At 48.2% G+C, this 17,791-nt stretch overlaps 1 protein-coding gene across 3 annotated transcripts in view; it reads right to left on the bottom strand.

Annotated features, from left to right (window-relative positions):
• PCGF3 (polycomb group ring finger 3) overlaps positions 1-17,791 on the bottom strand; it is a 45,389-nt gene that overhangs the window by 14,617 nt on the left and 12,981 nt on the right. For all 3 annotated transcript variants that reach the window (XR_008617946.1, XR_008617947.1, XM_028492460.2), the window contains exons 6-8: positions 14,945-15,055; positions 14,035-14,123; positions 5,050-5,187 (exon numbers count right to left, since the gene is read on the bottom strand). Coding sequence is in view for 1 of the 3 variants with exons in the window: in XM_028492460.2 (XP_028348261.1) it covers positions 5,050-5,187; positions 14,035-14,123; positions 14,945-15,055 (338 nt within the window). In the remaining 2 variants the exon portion in view is untranslated. The remainder of the gene's footprint in view (positions 1-5,049; positions 5,188-14,034; positions 14,124-14,944; positions 15,056-17,791) is intronic.

The following is a 17,791-nucleotide window of genomic DNA, read 5'->3' as shown; positions in this document are numbered from 1 at the left end:
GGAGAAATGTCTATTTAGGTCTTCTGTCCATTTTTGGATTGGGTTGTTTTGTTTTTTTGATACTGAGCTAATGCATCTGATTTTTCCGTTGACTTTGTATTCTGCTACCTTGCTGAATTAATTTATTAGTTCTGACAGGTTTTTTTTTCATGTCTGTGTGTGTGGAATTTTTAGGGTTTGCTACATATAAAATCATATCATCTGCAAACAGAGATAATGTTTTAAATTCTTCTTTTCCAATTTGGATGTGTTTTATTTCTTTTTCTTGTCTAATTTTTCTGGCTAGGATGCCCAGTATTATGTTGACTAGAAAGGGTAAAAGTGGACCTCCTTGGCTTGTTCCTTATCTTAGAGAAAAAGCTTTTACTTTTTCACCACTGAGTATGATATTCATAACGGTTTTTTCATGTATCGATTTTATTTTACTTTCACATATGGCTACTATTTCTACTTTGTTCAGTGTGTTTATCACGAAAGGGTATTGAATTTTGTCAAATGCTTTTTCTGTATCAATTGAGATGATCGTGTGGTTTTTCCTTCACTCTGTTGATGTGGCATATTATATTAATCAATTTTCGTATGTTGAACCATCCTTGCATTCCAGAAATAAATCCCACTTGGGCATGGTGTGTAAAACCTTTTAACATACTGAATTCTGTTTGTTAGCATTTTGTTGAGGACATTTGCATCAATGTGCATATGGGATATTGGTCTGTAGTTTTTCTTTTCTTGTAGTGTCTTTATTTGGCTTTGTTATCAGGGTTATGCTGGCCTCATGAAATGAGTTGGGAAGCGCTCCCTCCTCTTCGACCTTTTGGAAAAGTTTGAGAAGGATGGGTATTAATTCTTTAAATGTTTGGTAGAATTCAGTGAAGCCATCAGGTCCAGGGCTTTTCTTTGTTGGGAGATTTTTGATTAGTGATTCAATCTTCTTATGAGTTATAGGTCTATTCAGATCTTCCATGTCTTTGTGATTTAGTCTTGATAGGCTCTGTGTTTCTAGGTGTTTGTCCATTTCATGTGGTAATCCAATTTGTTGGCATACAATTGTTCATAGTGCTCTCTTATAATCTATTTCTGAAGAATGAGTAGTGAGTCCCTACTTCCATTTCAGATTACAAAATTTGAGTCTTCTTTCTTAGTTCATCTAGCTAAAAGTCTGTCAACATTGCTGACCTTTTTAAAGAACCACTGATTTTCTCTACTGTTTTTCTATTCCCTATTTTGTTTATTTCTGTTCTAATCTTTATTATTCTCTTCCTTCTGCTAGCTTTGGGTTTAGCTTATTACTCTTCTTTTTCTAGTTCCTTAAGTTGTAAATTTAGGTTGTTGATTTGAGATCTTCCTTGTCTTTAAGGTTAAGTGTTTATAGCTATAAATCTCCCCCTTAGCACTGCTTTCACTGTATCCCATTAGTTTTGGTATGTTGTGTTTTTGTTTTCATTCTTCTCTAAGTATTTTCTAATCTCTCTTTGATTTCTTCTTTGATCCGTTGGTTGTTTAAAACTGTGTTGTTTAATTTCCACAATTCTGTGAATTTTCCAGTTTTCCTTTGGGTATTGATTTCTAAGTTCATGCCATTGTGGTCTGAGAAGATACTTTGTATAATACCTATCTTTTTAAATCTATTGAGACAATTTGTGTCTGCCCTTCTCTTATAAGGACACTTGCTATTGAATGTAGGGCCCACCTGGATAATACAGGATGGTCTCTTCATCCCAAGATTCTTTACAAGTCTGCAAAAATATTTTTTTCAAATAAAGTCATATTCACATGTTCTGGGGGTTAGAAGTAGACATATCTTTTGGCTGGGTCACCACTTAACCTACACCACTTAACATACTACAGTCTGCCTTCTGACCCAACAAAATCCACATCCATCTCACATACAAAACACATTCACTTAACCCCAACATCTCCAAGAGACCCAATCTACTCCAGCATCAACTCCAAATTCCCAAATCTCATCTACACACCATCAGCTCAAAGTCCCAGATCTTATCTTCTAAATCACAGGAATCAGGTATGGGTGAGACTCTGGGTATGATGCCTCCTGGGGCAAATTCCTTTCCAGCTGTGGATCTGCGAAACTAGAAAACACATTATCTGCTTTCCAAATACAAGGCTGGGGCAGGATAGATATTCCTAGTCCAAAAGGGAGACACATTAGAAGGCATAAGGGATCACTGATCCCAATAAAGTTTGAAATCCAGCAGGGAAAATTCCATGAGGTTTCAAGACCTGAGAACACATCACTGTGGGTCAGGGTTCTGCTCTCTGGGGCCGTGATGGCTTCACCTTCTGGGCCCCAGGCTCTGCCTTGGAGTCATTCTTCCTTTTCCTTTAGGGGTAGCTCACCTTGGCAGCTGAGCAGCTCTATCAGCCTATTTCCTGCGTGCAGAATTTTGGAAGTCTGATAGCCTTCTCTCATTTCTTCCTGTCTCTGTCCCCTTCAGTACGAGTTGGTGGTGTTTCTGCTGATAGCACATTCTTAGAAACCTTGTGAGTCTCCCATGTGTGTCAGAGGTCCAGGCTCTGCAGATCTTTTCTGGATAACTCCTCTCTATTCCTCCCATGAGATGGCTGAGCCACCATGAGTCAAACAACTAATCCCTTTAGCAAAAGGCTGAACAGCTACACACTTGGCCTTCTCTCCAGAGCATGTTGTTCTAACAGTCAAACTCCTAATAGTACCATCTTTTTGCAATCTGGATAGGCTGTGACTTTTCCAAATCATCAAGTGCTGGTTCCTTTTTGCTTAGCAGCTCCTTCCTGAATTCATCTCTCTCCTCTGACATTTTATTACAGGCAGCAAGAAGAAACCAGACCACGTCTTCAGCACTTTGCTTGAAAATGTCCTCAGCTAAATATCCGTGTTCATCACTTCCAAGTTCTGTTTTCCACACACCGTAGAACACAACTCAGCCAGTTTTCTGCCAATGTGTAGCTAGAATCACTTTTCTTCCCATTTCCAATACTATGCTCCTTTTTCCCTTCTGAGCTCTCGTCAGTAGCATCTTTTCTTTTTTTCTTTTTCTTTTTTTTTTTTTTTGTGGTACGTGGGCCTCTCACTGTTGTGGCCTCTCCCGTTGCGGAGCACAGGCTCCGGACGCGCAGGCTCAGCGGCCATGGCTCACGGGCCCAGCCGCTCCGCGGCACGTGGGATCCTCCCGGGCCGGGGCACGAACCCGTGTCCCCTGCATCGGCAGGCGGACTCTCAACCGCTGCACCACCAGGGAAGCCCGAGTAGCATCTTTTAATACTCCTATCTCTACCAACACTCTGCTTGTGTAACATGTGCCTTCAAAGATGATGGGTGCTTTCTCCACCATGCTCCTTGCTTCCTTCTGGGCTATCCCCAGAGTCACGGTTAATGACCATATTCATATTGACAGTCTCTTCAAGGCAATTAGGGTTTTTAAAAATCATGTTTCTCAAAATTCTTCCAACCTGTACCTCTTACTCAATTCCAATGGCACCACCACATTTTTAGGTATTTGTTACAGCAGCACTCCACTTCCTGGTATTGAAATCTGTTTTGGTTTCCCATGGCAGGTATGACAACGTACCACAAACCTGGTGGCTTAAAACAACAGGTACTTATTTTCTCACAGATGTGGAGGCCAGAAGTTCAAAATCAAGGTGCTGGCCGGGCTGTGCTCAGTCTGGAGGTTCCAGGGGAGGATGCTTCCTGCCTCTTCCAGCTTCTGGGGGCTCCAGGCATCCATTGGCTTGTGGCCGCATCACCCCAATCTCTCATCTCTGTCCTCACACCATCTTCTCCTCTGTGCGTGTCTCGAATTGCCCTCTGCCTCACTTTTGTGACGGCACATGTCACTGAATTCAGGGGCAACCCAGATAATCCAGGATTATCTCATCTCAAGATCCTTAACTTCAGTATATCTGAAAACACCCTTTTTCTGGCAAAGACCACGCTTACAGGTTGCGGGGTTGGCTGTGGACACACGTCTTTGCGGGGCCACGTCCAACCCACTGTTCTCTACAGCCCACCTCAGAAGTCGGCCTCGTTTCTCCATCCTTACCGCACTACCCTGGCCTGTCTCTCCTGGGACTTCTGCCACAGACTCGCCTCAACTGGCCGCTCCTGCTTCCGTCTTGGAACCCCAGCAGCCCACTTGCCTCACAGCCTCAGGGCGGTTCTCATCACAAGCCCCCGGCTTAAGGCCCCCCACGTGCCTCCTCTTGACACTTGCTGGTACACAGCCACCTCCTGCTGACAGTTTATGTCTGAGCAGAAGTGAACGCCCTCGGGAGGGTTCCCCAACGACCCCTAAGCTGATGTGCTCTCTCACCCCTCTGTGCACCGCCCTGCTCTGCACCACTAGGGCACACGTTTTACTTTATTCTCAGCATTTATCGGAACTGGGAAGTATCTTCTCTATCTACCCACCCGTCCTATCCATCCCCATCCACCCATCCATCCGTTTGTGAAACTGAAGAACAGAAGTTCTCTTCGTGGTGAAAATATTTAACATATCTTGGGCTTCCCTAGCGGCGCAGTGGTTAAGAATTCGCCTGCCAATGCAGGAAACACTGGTTCGAGCCCTGGTCCGGGAAGATCCCACATGCCACAGGGCAACTAAGCCCGTGCGCCACAACTACTGAGCCCGTGCTCTAGAGCCCGCGAGCCACAACTACTGAAGCCCGCGCGCCTAGAGCCCGTGCTCTGCAACAAGAGAAGCCACCGCGGTGAGAAGCCCGCGCGCCGCAACAAAGACCCAACACAGCCAAAAATAAATAAATTAATTAATTAATTTAAAAAAAAGAAAATATTTAACATATCTTGTTGCAGCCCCCTTGGCATTTCCTCTTCTCTTAACAGTGGCTTCCCTTGTCTGTGGGCTCTGGGCCTCCACTGTCTTCACCGCTATTTACTATCACACTATCTGGGGGCAGGCAAAACAAATTCAGATTTTTTTCTTCTGATTGAAAATGTCCAAACAGAACTGTAAGAAGCAAACAAACCCAAAGAACTTCAGAAGTATCACTTTTACAAATAAGAAGTGACTCGTTATAGTTTCTATTTACCTCGTTGAAAGACGAGAGGTTGAGTTTTTTGGCAATGAACTTCTTTAGGTGCAGGACTGTGGCCTGGGCTGAGCAGCGGATCCATTTCCGTTTCAAGCCCCGCAGTTTGCTGCTGTTGCATTCCAGACAGATGCTCACCTTCAAGAGAAAGGACACAGCTGGGGAGGCTCATCAAGGGGGATCCTACTGGGCTACTCACTGGAGGCTTCTTAGATATCTACTGATTCTGTTAAATCTAAGAATGCTGACTTTTTTGAAATCATAAATCTGTTTTGCCCTAAACACCGTAGAAAAAGAATTTTACTTTAATCATTCTACATACACTGTCTTAAAATCTGTTTACTATTTGCCATTTTGTGAAATAAAAATCTAACACTATCAATTCTGTCTTATTAGCACAGTACTTTAAAGTAAACCCGAGAATTATTTATTTATTGTGGCAGTATGTGCTGGCCTCAGAGTTAAACCGACAAAGACTGGAATCCTGTTCTAAAAGCTTCTGGCCGTGGGACACACACGTGTCTCCCCAGAGGCTGTGCGAAGCGCTCTGCAGAACGACAAGGAAGAACACGCCACACACACGGCAGGCACCACGGACCCTTCATGGAGGAAGGTCTACAAAGGAGGCACATTGTGCTCAGCCTTGAAGAAGAGAGCAAACTCACTGGAGAGCAGAGTGCCCTGAGCAAAGGCAGAGAGTCTGAAGCGCGCAGTTCTGTTCTGGAAGGTCGAGGGTTCTGTGGGATTAGAGTACTCAGTGTGTGACGAGGACCTTTAAGACAACAGGCTAAGTAAAAGTGACTCTAGGATCCGGTGGTGCCTGGCAGATGCTTCTCGAAGGGAATCTGTTGAGGAGGGACAGCCCTGGCCACAGTTGAGAAAGTCCCACCTTCGACACCTCACCTCACCTCACTCACGGGCAAGTAATTCTCCAGCAACAGCCACAAAAAATGGCACAAGCAGACCCCAAAAATTCAGACAAAAGAATTAACAAAGGAATTAACTGAAATACGTATGCCTAAAATTACTAGAAGTATGAAAGAAGGAATTAAAAACATAACACACTGGGCTTCCCTGGTGGCGCAGCGGTTGGGAGTCCGCCTGCCGATGCAGGGGACACGGGTTCGTGCCCCGGTCCGGGAAGATCCCACGTGCCGCGGAGCGGCTGGGCCCGTGAGCCACGGCCGCTGAGCCTGCGCGTCCGGAGCCTGTGCTCCGCAACGGGAGAGGCCACAACAGTGAGAGGCCTGCGTACCACAAAACAAACAAACAAACAAACAAAAAAACATAACACACTAAGAATAAAGAACAGGCAGGTATAAAAGATAACCAAATGTAACTTCTAAAAATAAAAAACCTATTCACTTAAAAATTCAATGGATGGTCAAATCACAGATTAGTCTCAGCTGAAGGCAGATCAATTTTCTGAAAGATCAATTTGAGCAAATTATCCAAAAGAAGTACAGAGACAAAGATATCAACTAAAATAAGAAAACAAAAGAAAGGTAAGAGACATGAAGACAGATCAAAGAGTCTAACAAACACATCACAAGAGTTCCAGAGAAAGGAAGAGAAAATAAGGGAAAGGCAAAATTTGAGAAATAATGACTAAGGATCCCCCCAAACGATCAAAGACATAAGTCCTCAAATTCAGGAAGCAAAAGAACCCAAAACAAAGGAAGTAAGAGGAAACCTGCTCCCAGACAGACATGGCGACCCCTCAGAACACAGGGGGCCAAGGCCCAGGGCAGCCACAGAGGTGGGCCCACAGGCAGGGCTGGCGCTCAGGTCACTGAGCCCAGACACTGAGCCGACAGGAAGGAAGAGCTAAATTATCATTCAGAGTGGAAATGAATAAAGTCATCTGCAAATAAAAACAGAACATAAGTAGGAGAAGATGTAGCTCAGGAAGAAAAAGCCTGAAGTGGATGGACTGGCTGGGGTTTAGGAGGTGCCCAGGCAGCAGGCAAGCTCTGGTGTTGTTTAGGAGGGACAGGAAGAGACTCATATTAATTTTGGACTTTAAAAAAATGCATTTATTTTAGAATTTCATTAGCACTAAAATAATAAAAATAGGACATATAACCTGCTAATCAGAGGCAAAAAATAGATTAAATAAAATTTATGAATTCTACAGAAGGGACTCAAGGGAGGGGGCATAAAAAATATAAATGGAAGACACAAACTAAAGCAGAAGTAAACCCAACTTTACTAGCAATCGTGGTAAACGTAAAATAACTTGCCAGTTAAATAAATTTTGATTTGATTTTTTAAAAACCCCCAGCTCTCTGCTGTAAAAAGTGTCACATTTAAGAAAGATGTTAAAAAAACTGAAATACCAGGCAAATATCAGCCAAAAAGAAAACAGAGATGTATTATTACATAAAACAAATTTCTTAATAAGAAAAACTCCCTAAGGATGGGAAACATCTCTGAAGTTGAATGCACCTAGTAACAAACTTCAGTTGACAGAACGATGAGAACTAGAGCCCCCAAAGCAGCGGGGGTTTCAGAGTCTCCGTCAGGGATGCTGGGTTCTGCCGGCCTCAGGCACACGGACCAGACGGGCGTCTGTGTCCTGGGCCAAAGCAACAGGCCCAGGACCCCGGGGGGAACCAGCCGCACACAGAACCCTAAACCCAGCACCCACTGGTAGCCGCGTGGGCACGGGCAGGGCTGCCGGCTGCACTCCTGCACCCCAGCCGGAGAGGCCTCGTGCCCATCAGAGGTGCTGACCAGGTAAAGAGGGCACAGACTCCCCAACTGTGGGCGTGTCACCCGACGAGGAGGCTCAGCTTGTGTGAATGCAGGAGTGACCTCGGAGTGTGGCCTACGTGGGGGAACTCAGGACGGTGACATGTTTAAACCTTTCACACAGTGTTAACCTGTGGACTGTATGAATGTATTACCTATTTAAACGCACCAAGATAAAGCATGTTTGCAACTTTCTAACCGCTTCATTGCAGTATAATGTACATGTATCTGTTTTAAGTATACCATTCAGTAATTTTTAGTAAACTTAGAGAGCTGGGCAGCCATCACCACCATCCAGTCTGAGGTCGGTCCCATCAGCTCATGAAGACTCTCGGAGCCTTGGTGGTCAACCCCGCCCACCCCAGGCGGCCACCCCTCGGCCCGTGTCTGGGGACCGGCCTCTCCTGGACGGGCTACAGATGGGACCGTACAAGACGCGTCTTCCCGTCTGACTTCTCTCACACAGTCAAGCGGTGAGACTCAGGTGCACGGCAGCACCTTGCACCGCTGACCAGCTCCCATTTGTCCACATCCCCGTCAACGCCTGTCAGTGGCTGTCTTTTTGATTGCAGCCATCCTGGTGAGTGGAAAAGGCTACTTCATTATGGTTTTAATTGGAATTCCCCTAATGACTAAAGTTGTTGAACACCATTTCACGTGACTATTAACCATCTGTAATTCTTCTTTGGTGAAATGTCTACTGAAATCTTTTGCCAATTTCTTAATTGGATTGTTTATCTTCTTATTGAGTTATAAGAGTCATATACTATAGATACAAGTCCTTTTCAGAAACGTGACTTGCCAATATTTTCTCCCGGTCTGTGGCCTTTTAAAATCTTCTGAACAGAGTCCCTTGAAGAGCAGCAATTCTTCTGTTTTTTGGCCGCACTGCCATCAGTCCCCTGACCAGGGACTAAACGTGGGCCCTCGGCAGCGAGAGAGCGGAGTCCAAACCATCGGACCAGCAGGGAGGTCCCAAAGAGCAGCAGTTCTTTTTTTTTCTTTTCTCAAAGGGCTGCTTGCTCTTATGTTTTATTTGTCTTATTTTCTGGCCCCATCAGGCGGCATGCAGGATGTCAGCTCCCCGATCAGGGATCAAACCCACACCCCCTGCAGTGGAAGTGTGGAGTCCTAACCACTGGACTGTCAGGCAAGTCCCAAGAGCAGCAGTTCTTAATTTGATGAAGTCAGTTTATCAATTTTATTTCCTGAGTTGTGTTCTTGGTTTTGGATCTGAGAACTACTGGCCTAACCCAAGGCCCTAAACAGTTTCTCTCATGTTTTCCTATAAAAGTTTTCAAGTTTTAGCTCTTATATATATTTTTTAATCAATTTATTTATTTTATTTTATTTATTTCATCTTTGGCTGCATTGGGTCCTCACTGCAGTGCGCGGGCTTCTCATCGCGGCGGCTTCCCCTGTTGCAGAGCGTGGGCTCCAGGCGCGCGGGCTTCAGCAGCCGTGGCACGGGACCTCAGCAGCTGTGGCTCACAGGCTCTAGAGCGCAGGCTCAGCAGTTGTGGCGCACGGGCCCAGCTGCTCTGTGGCATGTGGGATCCTCCTGGACTAGGGCTTGAACCCGTGTGCCCTGCATTGGAAGCCAGAATCCTAACCACTGTGCCACCAGCGAAGCCCTAGCTCTTATATTTTGCGTTAGCTTTCGTATGTGGTGTGAGGCAAGGCACAAATGAACCTTTCTGCATGTGGATGTCAGTCCAACTGTCCCAGCACCACTTGAAGAAGACACTACCCTTTCCCCAGTGAAGGGCCGTGGCACCTGTGCTGAAAACCAAATGACCCTAAATCTAAGGGCTTATTTCTAGACCCCAGAACTGGTTCCACCGACTTAAAAGTCTACCTTAACACCTATAACAAACGTCTTGATTACTGTAGCTTTTTAGTAAGATTTGATGTTCAAAATTTTCAATGCATACTTTAAAAAATAACTAGAGGGTCAAAAAGAAATCACAATGAACATTTCAAAATATTTAGAACCAAACAGGATAATGGAAACTATATGAATATTCAACTCAAGAAAGCGGAGACAGAACAAGAGGGGCGTAGAAAGGTCAGAAGGAAGGAGCGCCGGGCAGAGAGAACGTGGCTCGGCCGCTGGCGACGACGGCCAAGAGAGCGGAAGGCGTGCTGTGGTGCCGGGAAGAGAGACGGAGAAACGGTGCGCAGGGGCAAGGCCCAAAGACAAGTGAGGAGTTCTAGGAGCCGGTTCACGCCCCAAGCGTTGAAAACCTAAGTCCAGGCAGAGAGTCTCCTCGAAAAAATATAACTGATCAAATGAACTAAAAAAGAAAGATTTGAGTAGGACTGAAATCATTAAGGAAACTTGATTTGTATTGATAGTTAAAAATCTTCCTACCCCTCTCCAAAAGAATTAACCAAGATCTGATGGCTTTATATAGGAAGTTTAACCAAAACATTCAACAAAACTGATGCTCTTAATCTCATAAAACTTTCCTAGAGGATAAAAATGGGAAAAGCGAGCCTATCCCCAGCTCTGAGACTTACTACCTTGATACCAAAACTAAACAAATGCATGTGAAAAAGGTGTAGGCCAATTCCTGCAAAATGACTGAGAAAATGTCAAAAGACTCAACACACAGGTCCACGAACACAACAAGTGATCTGCATGTAAAGGAACCGAGAGAGCCACACCTGCCCTCCCCAGGAGCTGGAGATGAACAGGAGGCAGACCCGCAGAACCCAGAGAGTCTGGGATGGGCAGCGCGTGGAGGACATGCCCGGGGAGACTGGGGCCAGCACCCAGGAGTCTCTGAGGGTTGGAGTAATCAGAACATCAGACAGAAAACAGTGAAATCCTCATCCCGCGGCGTGTGCTACGCACACGACACGGGACACACTGCAGGTCCTACAGCTGTTCCGTGACACACGGCACCTACAGGAAGCGGCTACATGACGCACCTCAAAAAAACTCAAAAGTACAATTTTACCTGAGAAAAGGGAGCTGCACAAAGACACCTGTTCTTTGGGCTCTGTGGTTTGTGGCTACATCACACCACCCGGGTGGGACACCCGCTCGGTAAGCAGTCTCTGTAGAGCCCAGCAAGTCCCGCGGTTGCTTTCTAACCCATCCCGGGCTGAGCGCCTGACGCCCTCTGCCACGCACTGCCCACGCTCCTGGCCCTTCCCTCCCTGGCAGGCCCTGCTCCCCGGCCTCGTCTGACCACCCTGCTCCAGGCCCGGCCCACCCTCTCCCCTCCTCCTGCTCCCCACACCTGGAGCCCCTGGCACGTCCCCGCCCTGTGGCTCCGAGGATCCCGGCCCCAGGGCGCCTCAGCCCCACGGGGCGGGGGTCCTCGCTGGCAGCGCGTGGCGCGCCCTGGGGGAGGGCAGGCCAGGCGCCGACCGACCGGGCGCCCCCCTCCTGGCGGCAGGACACCCGATTCCCAAGGGAGCCACGGTGCGGGCGGCAGGGACACTGCCGAACAGGCGGCTGAACAGACTCCCAAGCACAGCCCCTTTGAGCCCCACCGCGGATGAAGCCACCGCAAGGACAGAGTGTCCTGCAAGGAACAGGCCCGGGACAGCCAGGAGCAGATCAGCCGACAGGGTCCCGATGCCGGAGAGGAGGCGGGGTGACGGCAGCAGGTGGGGGGTCAACCCCATCCTCGAAACTGCCTGTGTAATCAACAGCAACCCACCCCCGGCACAGGCTGAGGAGGAAGGAGCTGGCCCTGCCCGGCGGGCCTGCAGCTGCCCTGGAGGATGGAGGGGGCACACTCGCGGGAGGAGCGTCCTGGAACTAAAGTAACAACAGAACAACTTATTTGAAAAAGAGAAGAACAGCTGTGAAGGGGTCTGAAGTTGAAGCCTGGGGGCTCAGGGCCCAGAAGGCAGCGCGGAGAGCGGGGTCCCCGAGTGGGAGGAGAAGGTGGGACACCAGACACAGGATGGTAGCAGAGACGGGCTCCCAAAACCCTGACCTCCCAGGGACAGAGATCCTGCCAAGTTCCGAACGGGGGAAACAGTGCGCTCCTGAGGAAGGGGAACGTCTGAGGAAACGAACGTTCCGGTTACCGGAAGCCATCTGGGGAGAGCACGCCGCTCACAGCAGTGACAGCCCAGGTGCGCGGTGCTCAGCCTGGCACTGACTCTCGCCCCACAGGGATGCAGCGGGGCCCACCCCCCCGGCAGGCTGCTGGCTCTTGAAAGCAACCGATCAGATAGACAAATCTTCGGCATGTTTGGGGTAAAAAAGAAAAGGGAAATATTAGTAACGATAAACACAAACACTGGAGATTGAAAACTGACAGAGCAGGGGTTAAGCGAGAGGGCCCGCCCTTGTGCCTGGAGGGGCCGGGTCGGCAGCTCCGACCCCAGACCCCAGATCCCGGCGGGGCCTCCAAGTCCAACAAGAGGTAACTCATCAGAGCCCAGGAGAGGGGACACGCGGGCCCCAGGGGGTGCCCTTCACCCCAATGTTTATCCTTCTCTCCATTCACGTGAAACGCACCTGAGCAAACCCAGCATTCCACACAGACGCGCTTCTACTCCTGTGATGCTTGTGGAAATGTTGCAACAACACAGAAGCAAATAAACTGGAAAACTGAGTATATAAACTGGAAAATTATTCCATTCTTATACCCAAACCACACTATTTAATCATGTTTTAACAAATATAAGTGTACACATACACACGTTTTACTTATTAAATATATATGTACTGATTAGAATGTATATAGATAGATAGATAGATAGATAGATAGGTAGATATAAGCAGACCTTGCTTTATTGTGCTTCGCAGATACTGTGTTTTTTATGAACTGAAGGTTTGTGGCAGCCCTGCGTTGTCAGATGATGATTACCAATTTTTAGCAATAAAATATCTTTTAATTAAGCAATGTACGTTGTTTTTTAGACATGACGAAACTGCACACTAAATATACTACTGCACAGTGGAAACATAACTTTTATATGTACTGGGAAACCCCCAAAATTCACAACTTGTTTTATTATAGTGGTCTGGCACCGAACTGCAGTGTCTCCCGAGGTGTCTGTGTAAATATGTGTGCGGGTAGCTATGCTACATATATACCCTGATACAGCCAATACCCCTAAGTTTTCATGGCTATTCCCGAGCTTTTCCTCTCCCAGATGAGGCTCAGAAGCAGCTGGTTAAATTCCTATTTATAATAAATGGTTAAAATCACAACCACTGAGATTAATTTGGGGAGAACTCGCATCTTAACATCAACCTTCCATCCAGAAACATCCAACTATTCAGTTTTCTCTTATGTTCTTCCATAAAAAGAACGTGTCTTTGTTTCAGCCTCACACATTTCTCATTAGGCGGCCTCAGCGTTTTTGTTAGTTATGTGAACAAGGCCGCCCACAGCGTCTATGACACACTGGTCCCATCACCCGAACGAGCAGTTTCCCCGCGCTGTCCGAGATGCCACGTCACAAGACATGTAATCTGAGAGCCATGGCGTGCCCGGCTCACGTTCTCCCGTCTCCTAACTATTCGGGCTGGATCCCCCAACTCATGCTGAGCGACAGCTGAGAAGGGACATTTTCTTGTTCTGACACTAATGAGACAACTCTGTTCCATCATAAAGTGTGACGACTGCCGTAGCTGTCGAGTCAAGGTACTCTAATAGAAAGGTCCATAGACATGGATACGGGATTTTATCAAACTCTTCTACAGCATCGCTGTGATGATTTAGTTTCCCTTTTTTAATCTGATAATGTAGTAAGTGACATATGAATAGCGCCCTCAAGGTTACAGTCTCACCTTATTTTGCATGGAAGATGCCTGCCCCACATCCTCCACATGAACAACCCGGGGTTGGGGTCGGGGGGAGCTGAAGATACCCACGGGGGTGGAGGCTGAACTTTAAACTTTTGATACCTAAAATGTTCTACAGTGAGTACACATTACTCTGGCAATTAAAAAAGAAGGAAATGGGAATTCCCTGGTAGTCCAGTGGTTAGGATTTGGTGCTCTCCCTGCCGAGGGCCCGGGTCCGATCCCTGGTCTGGTCGGGGAACTGAGATCCCGCAAGCCACGCGGCACGGCCAAAAGAAGGGGAAAAAGGCAAGTAAAGGCAGGAATTGGAAGGAAAACTAAGAAAGTTGCCGCCATCGTAGCGTCTGCACTGTCTGTAGCTCTTGCCCCCCCCCCACCCCCCCCCCACCCCCGCCCCAGCGAGCTGCGCCCCGCGGGCGGGCGGGCCGGGGCCGGGCGGCGCCCACCTGCTCGTCGCTCCTGTGGTAGTCGCCGTCCTCCTCCTGCTTCTCTTCCGCCGCTTCTTTGTTCGAACCGTCGTCCGCTTTGGTTTCTCCTTTTAGAAAAAGCAGAAAATACTGGGTCATGAGGCCAAAGTGTTAAGCCACTGTTTTTTAACTCTACCGTACACTTGAACCCTATAAAACCCCAGTGTATTAAGAGTTTGCACACGTGAGAGCTGGGGGAGCGCTGCTCTCCACTGTGCTTTACGCCAGGGGCGCCCCGCCAGCCCAGCACCACCGACGCCTCGCGCCTCAGCTACGCCAGGCAGCGAGCCACCCCCGAACTCTCACTGTTCCGGCACGGCTTTAAATGCTAAGACCCCACCTGGCGAAAGGCGGGATTCCTGGCTCCCTCGCTGACTCTTGGCCTCGCCTCCCCGGGGGCCCCGAGCTCGCACAGTCTGCAGCCCCCACTTCCCCAGGCCGACAGCCAAGCCCCTCCCTCCTGCTCACGTTGTTAGAAATGCACACGGTGGACTAAAGGGGCTTGGGAATCTGTATGGTCCACGGCGTCAAAGATTCAAGTAAGTTGTTATGATATGTACAGATTCTAAAGCACCATTAATTTTATGTCATAGCCAAAGTGGAGTCTGGCCATTCTGCGAGAAAGCAGACAAAGCCGGGGAAGAGCCCGGGGGGGCCCGCATGCCCGCGCTCCCCCCACACCCCACCTCCAGGCACCTTCGGGTACCCCTCAGGCTTCCCTCTCGCTGGCCCACCACACCACCCCTCGGTCGGAGACCCCATTTCTCAGCACCAAGTGAGGCTGACACCTGCCCACACCTCTGTCAAGAACCTGTGTGGCGGGGTAGAGCGGGAGGGACACAAGGGGCTCTTAGCAAAAGGTCTAGTAAATAAAACCCAGCTCACTCACCATTTCGATGGGAATCTAGGTGCTGTTTTGCAGAACAGGTCTCCCCCTTGATGTCTCCAGGCACTTCCAGGCCTAATTTGTGGTAGAATTCCCTCTGTTTTCTCATTTCCGCTATTAAAAATTAATATATAATCCTTAACCTTAAGTAGGCAATGGATCATATTAACATTCTGCTCACAAATGTCACATGAAGAAAACTGAAGATTTGGATTTAAAGTCTGAAGGCTTCTACCTGTGAGAAAATAACAACTTGGGACCGTGCCCCCTCAAATCCTGGGGCAGCTGCCAGCTGTGGGCCATGGGATGCACCCCGGGTGGGGGCCTGAGCCCCCCAAGCGGAGGCGCTGCTGGCTCTCTGGACGCGCGTCCACAGCCCCCCGCGGGCCCCTCCCAGGCAGGGCTGCCGTCCCCACCCCTGCTGTGGCCACCCCTAGGCGTGCCCGCCGGGGGTGGGGGGACGGACCAGTACTCCCTGGTGTCTGTGGCTGGCGGTCACAGCTCGCTGAGTCCTGGATGCACGCAGCCGCCCACGACAGGGGAAGGGTCCCTACTGAACGGGGGCGATGGGTACCACGCGGCCTCCTGCCCTGGCCGTCGGCCTCCAGCCACTGAGTGGGGACTGGGCCGGGCGGCGAGAGGACAGCTGGTCCAGGCTGGACCCTCGCTTATTCCTGGGAAGGGCCGACTCTGTGACACAAGGGGGCTACTGATGTACGGCTCACATGCAGGTAACGAAGCAACGGTCACTGCCCAGGGCCACACGGGACGTAGCAAAGGAAATTTAAACCCAAGCTGCTCAAACCAATAACGTATAAGTCACGCTGTGAAAAATATTTATGTGCAGGTGACCGAGGAAAGCTCGGTGGCACTTTTCGCCTGCACGTTTGTCTCGCCTAAACACCATGGGCTCCGCGAGGGCCAGGAACATGACTTGGCCACGTCTTGGACCCACACAGACACTCCAAAATATCTGATTGTGCAGGAAAAAATAAAAGTTGTGAGGCAGCAGACTCGGACGGAAAGAGGGAGGCCTCTCAGAACTGAACTGATGAGCGCAGGCCAGCCCAGAGCCGGGGGCGTTGGAACCAAAGACAGAGAAACCATGAGTCTGGAAAGTCAGGGATCAGCTTGAAAGGAAACATTTCCCTTAAACAGTCACATAAATGCCTGCAGAGGAGTGAAGGCCTGAAATGCACTGCTGGTGGTGTGAGCCCGTTCCTATCTCTCCTTCAGGGAGGGCGGGGTCTGCAGGTAACAGCCCCCCTGATCAACGCAAAGAGGGAACTCCTCACCTGACAGGTGGACAGGATGCCGCTTCACACACGGGCAGACACTGCACTTGGAACGCAGTGAGGGTCTGTGGCCGCCCCGCGTCAAGCGAGCCTGTCGGCACCTTTTTCCAACAGCATCTGCTCACTTTGGGTCCCGTTTTGGTAATTCTCGAAGTACTTCAATCTTTTCCATTATTGTTTTATTTGTTATGGTCTCTGTGATCAGTGATCTTTGATGTTACTATTTTAATTGTTCTTTTTGTTTTGTATTTTTAATTAAAAGATGTATATTGTTTTTTAGGCATAATGCTATTTATTGCACATTTAATAAACCACAGTATAGTGTAAACATAACTTTTTTATATGCACTTCTGTATGATTTGTGTGATTCAATTTATTGCGATATTCGCTTTACTGCGACGGTCTGAAACCGAACCTGTGGTATTTCCGAGGTCTGCCTATACCTGGTTTTAATTTCCATTTCTTTAATTTTCACCTATAAGAATGAAAAAGGATTGAAAAATAACAATACTCAATGTCAGATATTCCCAGGTGTAGAAATGTCAATTGGGATAACTTTTCAGGAAAGCACCTCGGCATATATATAAAAAATATTTAAAAACTTAACTGCTGACCCAAAAGTCCCTACTGCTAGTAATGTATCCCAAGGAAATAACCAAGGAAGGGCATAAGAAGAAAAAACCTTATTTCCAACACTGAAGTATCAGAAACAACCTAAATGTTGTCTGACAACGTGGGCTGGGCCAATCAGAAGAGCTGACTCCCGGGGCTTCACTGGTGGCGCAGTAGTTAAGAATCCGCCTGCCAATGCAGGGGACGTGGGTTCGAGCCCTGGTCCGGGAGGATCCCACATGCCGTGGAGCAACTAAGCCCGTGCGCCACAACTACTGAGCCTGCACTCTAGAGCTCGCAAGCCACAACTACGGAGCCCGAGTGCCACAGCTACTGAAGCCCGCACACCTAGAGCCCATGCTCCACAACAAGAGAAGCCACTGCATTGAGAAGCCCGCGCGCTGCAATGAAGAGTAGCCCCCACTCGCCACAACTAGAGAAAGCCCACACACAGCAACCAAGACCCAATGCAGCCAAAAATTAAATAAATAAAATGAAATTTATTTTAAAAAAAGAAGAGCTGACTCCCCACCAGCCTCATTCTGTCCCAGCAGACACTTCCATACAGGGCCACAGAGCCTCAGAACCCTTTTCAACACCACACTGGAGATACCACTACATCTACTACTGACAGCTGACACGCAAGATAAATCTAACTTATCTGCTACGCTGGGGTAAGAGAGTGGGCCATTTATTCAGTGGATACTTTGCAGCCAATAGAAAAGATGACACAGATCATATTTATGGATGCAGGGCACCTCTACAACAAACTGTTATGAGAACATTATAGACAGAATATGACCTCATTTTTGGGTGAAAGTTATGATAGTGGTATGACTAGGATGCTGTGAGTGCAGGGGAGGGAGGAAAGGCTTATAAAAAGTTAACACTGCCCTGGGCACATGTTACTTCACTGAACCACAAACCTCGGGATCATCACAAC

The sequence above is a fragment of the Physeter macrocephalus genome, chromosome 7, assembly GCF_002837175.3.
Source record: "Physeter macrocephalus isolate SW-GA chromosome 7, ASM283717v5, whole genome shotgun sequence".
Classification (NCBI taxonomy): domain Eukaryota; kingdom Metazoa; phylum Chordata; class Mammalia; order Artiodactyla; family Physeteridae; genus Physeter; species Physeter macrocephalus.
Note: the sequence above shows the minus strand (reverse complement) of the source record. Positions and strands in the feature narration are given on the sequence as shown.